At 32.8% G+C, this 13,798-nt stretch overlaps 1 protein-coding gene across 2 annotated transcripts in view; it reads left to right on the top strand.

Annotated features, from left to right (window-relative positions):
* The window catches only part of LOC117173206 (histone acetyltransferase type B catalytic subunit), a 147,541-nt gene that overhangs the window by 27,696 nt on the left and 106,047 nt on the right, over window positions 1-13,798 (top strand). For both annotated transcript variants that reach the window (XM_033361646.1, XM_033361647.1), the window contains exon 2: window positions 151-303. In XM_033361646.1, the coding sequence (XP_033217537.1) occupies window positions 155-303 (149 nt within the window). In that variant the 5' untranslated portion in view covers window positions 151-154. The remainder of the gene's footprint in view (window positions 1-150; window positions 304-13,798) is intronic.

The following is a 13,798-nucleotide window of genomic DNA, read 5'->3' as shown; positions in this document are numbered from 1 at the left end:
TATAGTTCTTAGGCTCATTTGTTTCAAGCTTTTAGACTTCGAAACGAGTCTGAAATCGAGTTAACTTGAAATTCAGAGTTTTTCTTGTAAATTTATAATGGAAAAGCGCAATGATCAGAATATCTGTACTAGTCGAATGTATTGTTACAGAAAAATGGATGATGCCCTTAATGCACATTTACAAGCATTTGTTATTGACAGTAATGAATCGTTGGAGTTACGATTAGTTCGAGAAATTCAAGATGTTGACGACGAGAAAACAATATTCAAGCCAGAAATGTCTCATCAAGTTTTTGGCGAAAGGTTAGTGCATTAGCGATATTTTTAAATGTGTATTACTTCTTTTTCAGTTTAGCATCTGTGTTTTTTTATTCGTCATTTTATTTAAAACATTTAATGTTATATACAGTCTGTCAAGTTAAAGCGTGGGTGGCTTTACTCGCAGTCGGTAAGGTGTATCGACATGATTTTGGTGTCAAAATATTAAGAAGAGCTCCAATGGAGTGAAGGTGGAGTAGGATCTTTTTTTCAAGAAATAATTTCAAATTAAGTAATTAAAATTTGGTTCGAAGTTTTTAGATATATTCCGAGAAATGATTTTTTTACGGACGAGACTTAACATCTCGATTTTTCGATATTCTAGAATTAAAGTTAAATCGCCTGGATGTATAATATGATAATAACATCTTTTAAAACCTATTAGATTAAAAGACGTGTATTATAATTGTATACAAAACGTTCTCACTGTTTTATAGTGGCGTTTTCTCGTTCTTCAATAAAATTATTTTTTTGAACGTGCAGAAAAATCTAGAAATTCACGAATAAAAATAAAAATCTGTTAGACAAAAAGTTTCCAAGATTTTTGTGTCACTCCAGCACCTTTATAAGGACAATAATAATTAAAGACTAACAAAAATTCTTAACATATCAGGGTTCATGAGAATCGTCGTTTTTCTATTTATAATTTTTAGTGAGTGGTCGCGTTCATAACATCAAAGACGCATGCCAGGAAAATAAATTTAACCCTGCGGTTTCGGACTGGGATGATTTCGACCCAAATAAAATTTTACTTTGAAATCCCTAGCAAACACGAAGTCGGTCCCTGGACTTCAGACATATTAGCTTTCCAACCCAATGAAAGCGTCACTGTGCGACCGAAGTATGAGTTAAAGTTACGCTTTAAAAATGTTGTTTTTCTCTATTTTATTTTGTCCAATTTTTTAGTGTTAGTTTTTATTTATAATCTTTTTTTTTGGTATGAAAATAATATTTTTGCAGTCAAGATAATCGTCGATATTATTTTTCATAAAAATCCGCGATTTCCCTCTCCGTGAAATTGAGATGACGGATGCAAGAACTCGTGAAGCGCTCGAAAATGCGTAAAATTATTGTTTACTAGGGAAAATCGATGAATGAAAAAATTGGTCAAAACATAAAACGAAATATACCTTCGCATTCGTCATGACGCAGCCGACGCATTTGTTGCAGTAAACTTTTTAATTTGGCAATTATCACTCAAGATAAACAATAAAAACTTACCAAATATTCCGATCGAAAATCAATGCTTTATAAAACATAACTCACGATTATTCGGCTGTTTGTTGATAAAAGTGCTTAAAATGTTCGTGCTGTATTCACAATACAGGAGCGATGATTGCAAGTAACGCTAGTGGGACGGTCATCGAAAAAATCTTAGTTGAAATAACTTACGCGAGAAAGTCCGGTTATAGGCCTTTGTTAGAAGTCACAAAGCAGCAGCGGCAAACAATAACAAAACGCTCCAGCGGCACAGCGTGTTGACTTCAACTCGCTGCCATTTCAACAATTTTTGACTGATTTTTTTCAGATTTGCAGAAAAACCTTCATGAAGCCTAGTGAACAACTTTATCGCGATAAGTTATTCCAAATAAAATGGTATCGAAATGTTGGCGAAACGTGATTTTCGTTTGCAATTAATTTGTTATTGAACAAAAACAAACATATTACTTTTTTAAACCAAGTGCGTTGCTTGTAATCATCGCCTTTGTAAATATTTATTGTTTATCCTGAGTAATAATTGTCGAAAGAAAAAGTTTACTGAAAATATTTGTCGGCTGCGACAAGGCGAATACAAAGGTATATTTTGTTTTACGTTTCAGCCATTTATGTTTTATCGTTCGATTTTCCCCAGTGGACAATACTTCTACGCGGTTTCGAGTGCTCAACGAGTTAGTGCATCCATCATCTCAATTGTGCATTTTCAAGCGCTTCAATAATTATACTTTTTTTCAGCAGAAACGACTGAAGCACAGTTTTTCTTAAATATTAGGGTAATTTAAAAAAATCGTGATTTATTTTTTAATGTTGAAATTTAGGCCAATCATTTTTTTGTCGTATTTTTGCTCAAAGTACTAATTTATAAAAACAGATATAATAATTTTTTTACTCTAAAAATCATGGATTCACATTCTAGAAGGATTGAAAAGCATTCGTAAAGTTTTTAAGATTTTTAAAGGGATTTAACACGACGAAAACTGTATGTGGGCGTTTTCGTCCCAGTGCGACCACGCGGGGTAAATATGGGAAAAGTGATCATTTTTTCCGATTTACTCAATTTTTCCTTCGGGGTCTAAAAATATCTTCTTGATAAACAGCATGTTAAATTAATAAGTAAATTATATTTTAAAAATAATATTATCCATATTTAGTGATAATTATGTTCTGTAATCTAGTATCAACGTTGACCGATCAATTCTCACAATACGAAAATGGTTTTCAGTATAAAATTAACAATTTTAGCCCGTATTTTTCTTTTATTTAATTTATGCCAACAATCACATGATCATAACGGACAATCAAATGTTAAAATTATAGTTTATAATTTTAAAAAAGTAACAATTATAGAGAGAAAAATCATTGTTTTCTTTATTCGAAACAGTCATTGTAATTTTTAATCTGAATGCCATATGACATAGCCTCAGTACTTTCTCAGATTTTTAGCTGAATATCCATATGACATGCGTATAAAATTCAGAGGACTATCGGGAAGTGGTAAATATGTCAAACATTTTGCGGAAATTCCAGTTAAGTGGCGCGGAGCTTTTAAGGGAAGTCGGCCTAATCAATATCGACTCTTAATATTTATCTGCAACATTGTGTACAATCAGATCACGCTAGAATAAATTTTTTTCTTCCAGTGTTAGAAAGTCATACTCATCACTCAATTTTGTCCAAAAATCAATAAATCCGTACACGATCTCGGGTAAGCGGATATTCCTCGCTGTCAATAAAGCCAAGCAAGGCCAAGTGTTGAACTGTATAGCAGTAAACAGTGCGGAGTCTAGTAATCAGCAGTTGAATCTACGCTACATAGCCACCCCTCTTAACCGTGGAAATTTGGCCTTTTGGTCATTAAATGGAAAATATCTCTTAGCACCCATAGAAATGTCCTGAGGGTTTTTGATCATTCCTCCCTGCAACAATCCAGATATTTTGCTGCAAAGCTTCAGCAGTATTGCCCTCCGGGACAGTTATCCGTGCTGTAGCTGATCGGATCAACCTACATAAACAATAAACCTACGAAACGGACTTTCGATGATTAAAAAAACATCGGCCTATTTTCTTCTAAGTTCTTGAGTATTTCTTTGCCAATTATCCGTTGCCAATCTTCCAAACAATATTTTCAATATTCATGCTATTTTTACTTAATTCATTACATTAAAATGTAATAGAATATAAGAGCTGCACGAAACAGATCAAACAAAACTGAAGAATGATGACAATGTTATCTAATTGTTTGACTTAAATAACACATGCCTGCAAGGTTTCTTTTTCTTTAGATGTGGTGGTCGTTTTCGGTGTAATATTTTGCGCTAAAACCGAATCCGACCCCAGAATTTGTCTAGCAAGTCAAGATTTAAGATAAACGGGGTAAGAGGGGACAAAAATGCTTATTTTGGCCAATTTGGGTACTTTATAGAAATGGCACGCAAAAAATCCAACACATTTTTACTAGCGTTATTGAAATTGCTACTCCCGACCTTCAAAATTCATTTTTGATCGTCCTGAATGATTTTCTTTCGAACAATATGGCAATTTAAATTTTTGCACTTTTGTGAGTATGCAACTAGATGGTATAAACGCATTTCTGTGCAAGATTGTTTGTTTAAAGATGTGCTAGTTGTTTTCTTTATATTTTTTTGAGCCGATAAAAGGGGAAAGAATTGTCATTTTGAGCATTTTGGATACTTTATAGCAATACCACAAAAAATCCAACACATTTTTACTAACGTTCTCGAAAGTACTACTTTCCAACCTAAAAATAAACTTTCCATCGTGCCGAATGGATTTTTTTGGAAAGATATGGTAATTTCAATTTTTGCACTTTTGTGTGTGCATGATTCTTTATTTTAAGATGTAATATTGGTTTTCGATGTACTTTTTTGCGCTGAAACCGAATTGTACCTCAGAATTTACCCAGCACGTCAAGTTTTTCATATACGTGGGGTAAAATTGGGAAAAATGTCCATTTTGTTCATTTTGGGTACTTTTACCCCGTTTATCTCAAAACTAGATGTGCTAGGCAAATTCTGAAGTCGTCTTCGGTTCCAGCCCAAAATTAAATCTAAAAACACTACCACATCCTAAAAAAAATTACCCCCAAATTTGCAAGCAAAACTCAATAAGGACTTACTTTTTAGTTAATGATAAAACAATGTTATTAATTCTTTTTCGCGTCAGAATTTAGAAAAATTTGTAAACCTTAAAATATACCTAATGCATTCTTTTAATTAATTTGTGTACTCTTTGTTCATCATTGATCTTCCTGGCAGCTTGAAGGTGTGTCCTCGATTGGTAAACATTCGATGTTCTAAATTCTTGACTTCACTATTTAATTTGTTATAGAGAACTCAATCGTTTTGCAATCTGTAGATTTAAGTGGATGATTTACGCTTTTTAAAACAACCTTTCTCAACTGTGCAATGTACAGCAATTTTACTCAATTTCGACGTATGCTTCGGATCATTAACTTCCTGGAATTAAAAGTCACTGCCAATCACCCTAATACGTAAAGAAACTGCAGGTTTCACCAAAATTTGATAGCAAGCCTTCTTGCCCGTTATTGATGCTTCCAATATATAATATCTATCTGACCCTCTTTCGTATTATAAGGCGCAAACATAAAATTCATAAAAAAATGTTTATAATTCCTTGAAGTGTGAGTGACTTCATTTTATTTTTTTTCGTTCGGTTCATAATAAAATACTGTGAGCCGCATTCCTCACAAAAACGAAAATTCCTACAAACATTATTTTGCAGATCAAAAAATATATGATACTCATGTGAAAATGTGCATAAATCTTTTTCGGGTGCTAGAAAGTATGAGCCATTGCATAAATATCCACAAACTTCTGCAAGTAAAGTTTTTCACGAGTTTTTTTTACACAAACTGAATTTCAACAACCGAAAAATTTATAAGCATGCACTTTTTATTTGTTATAACTAACGAAAATGCACAAAAGAAGATAAAAAAGTTTAATATTTGTGGAAAAAAAGGAATTGCTGAAATAAAAATTTGTTATTCAGCGAAAGAGATAATCTAATATATAAAATCAAATGTCCTAAACGTATGATGTTTATTTAAATCCACAGTTTTTGAAGAGGACAAAGCAAATCCTCTTCCTTCTCTTTTTTGATTTATTTCTTTCGTCTTTTTTGTTTTATTATTACCAATTCGCAACAAAAAATATTTTCAATAATATTCACTAGGGTGGCCAAAAAAAATGACATTTGAGAAATTTTGACGGGCTTGTTGGCCAAATCGTTCTAGTGGCCAAATAAATGTATGCTTATTTTTTTATTTTCGAAAAAAAGATATTTTTAGAACTCGCTCTGGCCATTTTTATATCTTATGGAGTTTAACATATAAAATTTTTCCAATTTTTATTTCTTTGATTTTGGACAGGAAATTATAAGCCAATTTATTTGATATTTAATATACTTGTTCACTTATCAATGAACATTGCATTTATCGCCATTTTATATCTCATAAATATTATGCAAAAGTTTTAGGCATATCAAAAATGGCATAAAATGGCAATTTTTGGAGGCTCATTGTGACCCTCAGATATACTTGTGTAACTTGATATTTTGAAGAGACATTTTTTAGACCATTGAGAATAGATTTCTTAAAAAAAATATTAAAAGTATACTTTAAATTGTGTATCGCGTAAGAAAAGCTTATGAAAAATGATGCATTTAAGTTGAACACCGGTTGAAGGGACTGCAGGTGGACGGCTGCAAAAAAAGTTGACCCTCGGTCGGTCCGCTCATTGTACACCGTATTTGCTGTCATCCCAAGCTGCGGTGACTGACAATGAATTGAATGGTCGAGTAATAATCAGTTAATAAATCTATAGCTGCTCTTTGGGTTAAACCGGTAGCTGGTGTAAGGATTTCTTTACTTCAAATCAGGAAACTTTGAAGCCTTAGAGCGAGTTCTAAAAATATTTTGTTTTGAAAATAAAAAAATAGGCATACATTTATTTGCCTGCGAGAACGATTTGGCCAACAAGCCCGTTAAAATTTCTCAAATGTGATTTTTTGGGTTACCCTAATATTCACCAACGTTTCGGTACGCATACAGTACCCATATAAAGGTAAGACAAATTGGAGCAGGTAGAAACAGCAACGAGATATTGATGCTGTCCCTTTGATAAGGGAGGAAAAGCGAAAAGAATATTTAAAAAAGAGAAGGAAGGGAACTTAATTGGTTGCTTTCTCTTTTTTCATTCCTCTTTTTTATTTTTGTCCAACATTTTTTTTCCTTCCTAGGATTTTCTTTTGCAAAGAGAATCTTTTTCGATTTACAATAGGAAAGTTTTTTTGGTGGTTGTGCAAATTTGGTCGTTGGATTCTTGTTTTTATTTTCAGGAATCATATATATTCACATATTCTTCGGGCTCCCAGATAGGTCATAAGAATATTGTGGCGGAGGGAGGGACATTGCATGTACATTACTGAGAAACTTGTACATGTTTGAACGGTAGTCTCAGATTGTGATTTTGCATACAAATTCTTGTCTTATTTATATGCATGTAGAGTTGAATGTGTATTCGTATGTATTTCCCCGCATCAAAAGCAAACGAGGGCATGAATTAATAAACTCTGCAGAGCCCGCGGGTAACAGCTAGTTAATTATAAAGAATAAAATTTGGGTGATACAGTTTCCCCCAAACACGGCGCTAGCCTCATTTTACGGTTTCCTTAGGTTGCTTAGAATCGCGCATTACTTCCTCTGATCTACAATGGATTTAAAATTAGCAGTTACCTCGAAACAGATGATCGGTTACCAGTGGGAATTTTGCCGTTTTCCATCTATCACGTTTTCTTATGATCTCAATGTACAAATTCACATCCACGTCCTTGAGGGTTAGTGTATTCTCCTGTTTCTAAAAATCTTTTTAAAGTCGAATGAACATCACTTTTGAAACATTCAACTTTGATGCTATTTTCCTTTGCGAGAATCCTTTTCGGTGGAAAGCTTCGATTTGATCACATAGAAAAATTATACTCTTTTATCGCAGAAATTTATATTTAAATGTATTAAACACTCAGCCCCCTGCAACGACTGTATGTTAGCGTTAGTTCACTATACGATCAAGTGAAGCGTGGAGCGCAGATAGCGCTGGAAGTCTTTCCAGCGTGTTTTTATAAAGCAAGTATTTTTCAACTTAAGAATCAAAATTTAGCTTATAAGTATATGAAATTTTATTATTGAATTCCTAATTTGTCTATCAAAATTATATAGGGTGTCTAAAAAGTCCCGGGACGGTTGGATATTTCCTCAGGTTAAATATTTTTCAAAAAAGTAAAGGTCATTCCTGAAGTGTATTTCAACGAGGAATTCAATGGTGACCTTCATTTTGACCTTAAAATTGACCTTCATGGCTTTTTGAAGGTCAACTTTGTTTTTTTAATGAAAACCCCTTTTTTACATCTGTAATCGACAGAGCGGAAAATTCTACGTTCAGGTACATACCCAAGTCATAGGTCAATTTAACGGTCAAGGTCAGTTAGAGGTTATTTGAAATTAACAAAGTTTTCCAAGAAGTAAATTTCTGAAGTAAATTTCAACGAGAAATTCATTGGTGAGCTCTGTATTGATCTTGGTTACAGCGTTTTGAATATTGTAAAATCATAAGGAAGTTTTTCATTAAAAGTTCCAGGTGTTCTGGTGAGAGTTCTGTTCCTCCCCGAAGAGTTATACAGTCCTATACCGTTTTTCGATACCTAAGTCACTATTTAAGGCGACACCATAAGTTCTATACCGTTTTTCCATAAGAATATTACGAATCGAAACTAAATTTACGTATTACGAGTACATACTTACTGTCTTTCGCTAAAAGATTATTATGGCGAAAGCCAAACTTTCGGAAGGAGAGAGGGTATCTGTATAAATGATGCGTGCTTGGGGAAATCGAGTTCGATCTTATGATCAAGTTCGTTTGCTTTTTAATCGCACTTTTCGTAATGAAGAAGGCTTAAATCCTGTCTCAAAATCAACAATTGAAAGAAGTGTAAGGCGCTTTATGAATCATGGATCTATCAAGGACCTTCAGAGAACTGGTCGGCCAAAATCTGCAGGATCTGAGGAGATGCAGATGGACATAGCCCAAGCATTTGTTGAAAACCCACACCTTAGGTTACGTCGAGCTAGTGATGAGCGTGAGGTTGCTCCTGAGACAGTGCAAAATATTTTAAAAAGCATAAATTTCCATCCTTAAAAAGTTCATCTGGTACAAGAGCTCAGTGAAGACGATCCTGATCGTCGGGTTGAATTTTGTGAAATTATGATGGACAGAATTGATAGAGATCCTCTTTTCTTGTACAATACAGTATTTTCAGATGAATCTACTTTCACTTTAAAAGGTGAAGTTAACAGGCGATAATTTTCAAAATATTTGGTTCCAGCAAGACGGAGCAGCGGCTCATTACGGTAGGGAGGTTCGAGCATATTTGGAAACTCAGTTCCCTCAAAGGTGGATTGGAAGAAGGAGTGAAATCGAGCGGCCTGCTAGATCTCCTAATCTGACGCCTCTCGACTATTTTCTTTGAGGTTATTTAAAGAGCAAAGTATACTCAACGCAACCGCAAAGCTTAGACGAATTGCAGAATCGGATTCTGCAACAGGCTACTTTGATTGATAGGAAGATGATTCGTAATGCTGTAACTCATTTTTACAATCGCAAAGCTTTTTGTCAAGAAGCTCAAGGTTTTCAGTTCGAACATCTTCACTGAAGCGTGAGAGGCAAGGGGACTCATGCTAATGAATCACCCCAAAGGGAACAGAATTTACTACGTCCACGTCGTTGTTCCTGGGTAATGCTAAACGTAAACGTAAACTGCTTGAAAAAAACCTTGATAAAATCTTCAAGATCATCACCAACATCAATACAGAGCTCACTAATGCATTTCTCGTTGAAATTTACGTCAGGAATGACACTGACCTCTTGGAAAACTTTGTTAAATTTAAATAACCTCTAACTGACCATGAACTGATTGCTTATTTTTATAATAATGCTGTGACATTCTATTTCATAAACAAAATTACTGTTATGAAACATAGCATTTAATTAGAAATTGAAATTAATTAACAGACATTCTAATTTTATATTGAGATGAAGATTAATTTAATAGGAAAGGAAATTAAAATAAGAACAATTTTAGATCTTGGTAGAAATAAGTAATTCATTAAGGCCAGTAATCCTAATATAATAAAAAATGATTCATCGGAATAAGCGAATTAATTACTTAATTGACGGATTAATTAATTTTTAAAAAATTTAATAAATACGTTAAGAAGGTATATTTATTATTTATTTTTTATATTTTTACGAAATCATTTTTTTTAATAGAGGTATAGTTTCAGTTTAAGGCAAGATGTTTGACATTGTTTATTAAAATACAATGCTTAATTACTTTTTTATATTTCTACGGAAGAATTTTGTCAAGCAATAATATCATTTCCTTTTTAAGATAAAATGTTCCGATATTTTTTCTTAAAATTCATAGTTCTTACTTCATTCTTCTACGAAAAAGTTATTTCTGATAAAGATATCGTTTTAGTTAAAAGTAAAGTGTTCGATATTGTTCATTAGTCCGTGCAGTGGAAGGGGACGTTCGCTTTCCTCAGTCGGTGGCTGCCTGTGAATTTCGGGAGCGAAAAGTCAATCTCCCCACCAGGCTGTGTACAAGAGCCATTAATGTATAATATACATATGAATGATGTTCTGTGAGGCTAACAGTGTATTGGATGCTGAAAGAATGATGTAAGAAGACGTGAAACGCGTACCGAATTAGCTGCAATGTAACCAAATGAAAATTAATATTTAAAAAGCAAATGCATGGTGCTAAGTGGTATTCGTAAGGATGTAAGTGATATTGATGTATATTTGGAGATTGAAGGAGTAAATATTGAAAGGGTTCACCGTATGAACTATTTAGGTATTGTTATTGACTATAAGTTGAGGATAAATGAAGATATAGATTATGTAGTAAAGAAAGTGAGTGAGGAAATTTATTTTTTGTGAAGACTATCGTATTCTGTATCGCAATACACAAGAATATGAGTATATAAAAGTATAATAGCAACTCATTTTGGATACTGCTTAACAATAATTTTGAACACAAATGAAACGGCTCTTGATAATATGTTATGTAGTCTATTTTTATGTCTACAAGGCCAATAATAGCCTTAAATGTTTGTATTTGCATATATAAGGCAGAAAATAATATTTTAACGCAGTAAATTTGCGATAAAATGAAAAAAAGTAGTAGACAGTCGCAAGTATGAAACAAGAAATAAGAAAAATTGACAGCTAAGTTGTAGAATAACAGCGCAAGGCTGAAAAGATTTAATGTATAACAGTATATAATTGTATAACATGGTACCATAAGATAACAAGGAGGAGGAAATACTGGCAACTTTACGTTGGAATGTCGCTCAGTACGTAAAAGTGAATGTTAGTTGATAGAAAATGTTTTTTATGTGTCAACTAAATTTATTTTTTATTTTTGTTGTATGTAACATGGTTAATGTATTATAAAATGTAAATGATACTTAAATAAATACCATCAATGAATTAATCAAGCAATCCTTCTGTCTCACACACAAAGGCACAAGCGCTACACACACACTACACACAGACCGTGTTCATGTGTCCAGTGAATTTTGGGCGGCAAGAATTTGTGGCAAGTATAGAGGAAGGATTTCTCGGTTCTTTGGCGTGTCTCGAAATATTCGATTCACGCATCACTATGGAGTTTAAAGAAATTTGAATTTCGCTGATGGAGAAGTCATTTTTATTTATTATCTATTATGTAACTGCAACTCTGAAACTATTGGTAGAATTGCAAACCTGAAAAATCTTCTTTTTTCCTGTTAGGGCCTTTTTTTCGTGGAGCGGAAATGCTCTCCTATGGTCCTATCATCTGATATCACATCAATAAGAATATTTACTCTGAAAGAAAAAAACGAATATAAATATACATTCTTTCAATTCCTTCTTTTTTTAACAAAAACCATTGCAGCTAATGAACGTCTATAACAATTAGATTCCTTGTGTAGAATTTCTACATCATCCCATTTTATAGCACTAGAGTCGCCTGTGTGTTTTTACATTCTCATCGGAAAAAGTATTAGAGTTGTGTCCAATTTTCCCCCCCGTATTTGTCACGTGTCCACGGTTTGAGGCTCTCTGAATCCAAAAACAGGTTTTTAAGAATGTGTCTGTATGTTTGTCTGTGAGCACGATAACCTTTGAAAAAAGTAATCTATTAGATTGACCTTTGGTACATTCTTTTAGTGTCAAGAACTAAAGGTCAAGTTCGTGAGCGCATTCAAAAAGTGAGTGCATTTTGAAAAAACTTTAAACCCACTTTTTTGCGAAATTCAAAATTTCTCTGTACGGTTATTCGTAGTAATTGAAAATCAGAATATTTTCTCTTGATGACTTTTTTTTTATACAAAAAATTACCGGAGTTATAGCACTTAAAAAATTACAAAAAAATAAACGAAAATTTTAAGCTAAATAAGGCACGCTATCAAAACAAGTAAAGAAAAGAAAAATCGTTACTTTTTGAAGGCGCAAAAAAGATCTACAAATTTGTTGCTATTTACTTTTTGATAGAACATGTATTTTTGGCTTGATCCGTAAAAAACATTAAAAATACACCAATTCAATTCTTAGATGAATAATACAATCTAGGAAAAAAATAAAGAGGCGAAATTTGTTCCTTAAACAAATTTATTAATTTTATTATGTATCATTTTTTGATAGAATGCGTAGTTTTTTTTATTAATCGTGAAGAATAATATTGCAAATAAAAAATAAAACAAAATCTTTGGAAAAGTGATGCAAGGTACGAAAACACGTAAATGACAAAAAACTGTGCATTCAAAAAAGATCTAAAAATTTGTAATAAACTTTTGTTTTTAAGAATACATTCAAAATGCTAGAAAAATTAACTTTTTGTAGAAAGGGCACAAGCTACAATAACATTTTAACCAATACCATTTTTCTCCTAAGTTATATCTAAAAATTTTCTTCGAGCCAATTTAGGCTAGGATGCATATTTTTAGTTTATATCATGAAAACATTAAAAATAAACAAATTAAATTTACAGAAACACAACACAAGTTGCATCAAAAAGTTTAATAACAAAATTGTTTTTTTATATGATACGCACTTTTTAAAAAATTTTAAAACAAGATAATGAAAAATACGTATGTTTCAATACCAATACATATTATGAATTCTAATAATATAAATTTATTAAAGTTTGGTCGGTAGGTGATAATAAAAATTAGTGGAAAGTAAGGAGCAAATATTAAAATAATCATGAAAAAAAAAATTGTAAATTATTTTAAATGTCTGAGTAAGCAGTACCAGCCCGAGGTGCTGAAATAAATATAATATACATTTGATATAATAGTGTTGCGTATATTGTAGAAAAATTCACATTCAATCAAAATCGAGTGCAAATCATGAAATTTGTGATAAGAATGTCTTCGTTAAAGCCAAAGAAGCCTTTTAACAAAAGAGAATTCACATTCACCAACTCACATTTGTCGATTTGTTGACCTTTCATTTTAAAAGGCCTGTATACAAATATGGGGGAAATACAACAATCGAACGCGTAGCGCTTGATAAATACATAATCGAGCGCGAATCGCGATAACCAAAAGTCGCGCGCCCTAGGGGCGACCAAACTTGCGAGCGTAGTAAGCCGCGCGCCATGCGCGCTAGAAACACGTGTATACAAAGCGGGCAGATTTTTTAATTAAATGTCAACTAATAGCTCTGTAGAAGTCTTCTGCTAGCCTGATATCATTTTAATTTTCCTTTACTCTTATTCTGAAAATGGACAAGTGGGACGGACTAGAGTCATATCACCTATCTCTGCCTCCACATTGAAACTGTCTTTAGCTTCCAATTCCTTTAACCTTCTTTTAATATGTTTATTAATAAAGTTGTTATGATACTTGTTACAAAATAAATATTTCCTAACCATATACAAGTTATTTGTGTGAATAGTGGAATCCAAAAGAAGTATAGCCATATATACTAGGTTCTTTTATACGGGACCCATTTTGTATTGTACCAGATGATCCGATAAACAATTAAGAAAGCTGCCTGAATAAGCTATTTGCCAATACCAATTAGGGGCCGTTTGAAAAATACATAACGCTTCTATCTGGCAATTTTGACCCCCCCCCCTACCTAATGCTTTTTATATTTTAAGTGTATGTAACTCT

Source organism: Belonocnema kinseyi, chromosome 5 (genome assembly GCF_010883055.1).
Source record: "Belonocnema kinseyi isolate 2016_QV_RU_SX_M_011 chromosome 5, B_treatae_v1, whole genome shotgun sequence".
NCBI lineage: Eukaryota > Metazoa > Arthropoda > Insecta > Hymenoptera > Cynipidae > Belonocnema > Belonocnema kinseyi.
Note: the sequence above shows the minus strand (reverse complement) of the source record. Positions and strands in the feature narration are given on the sequence as shown.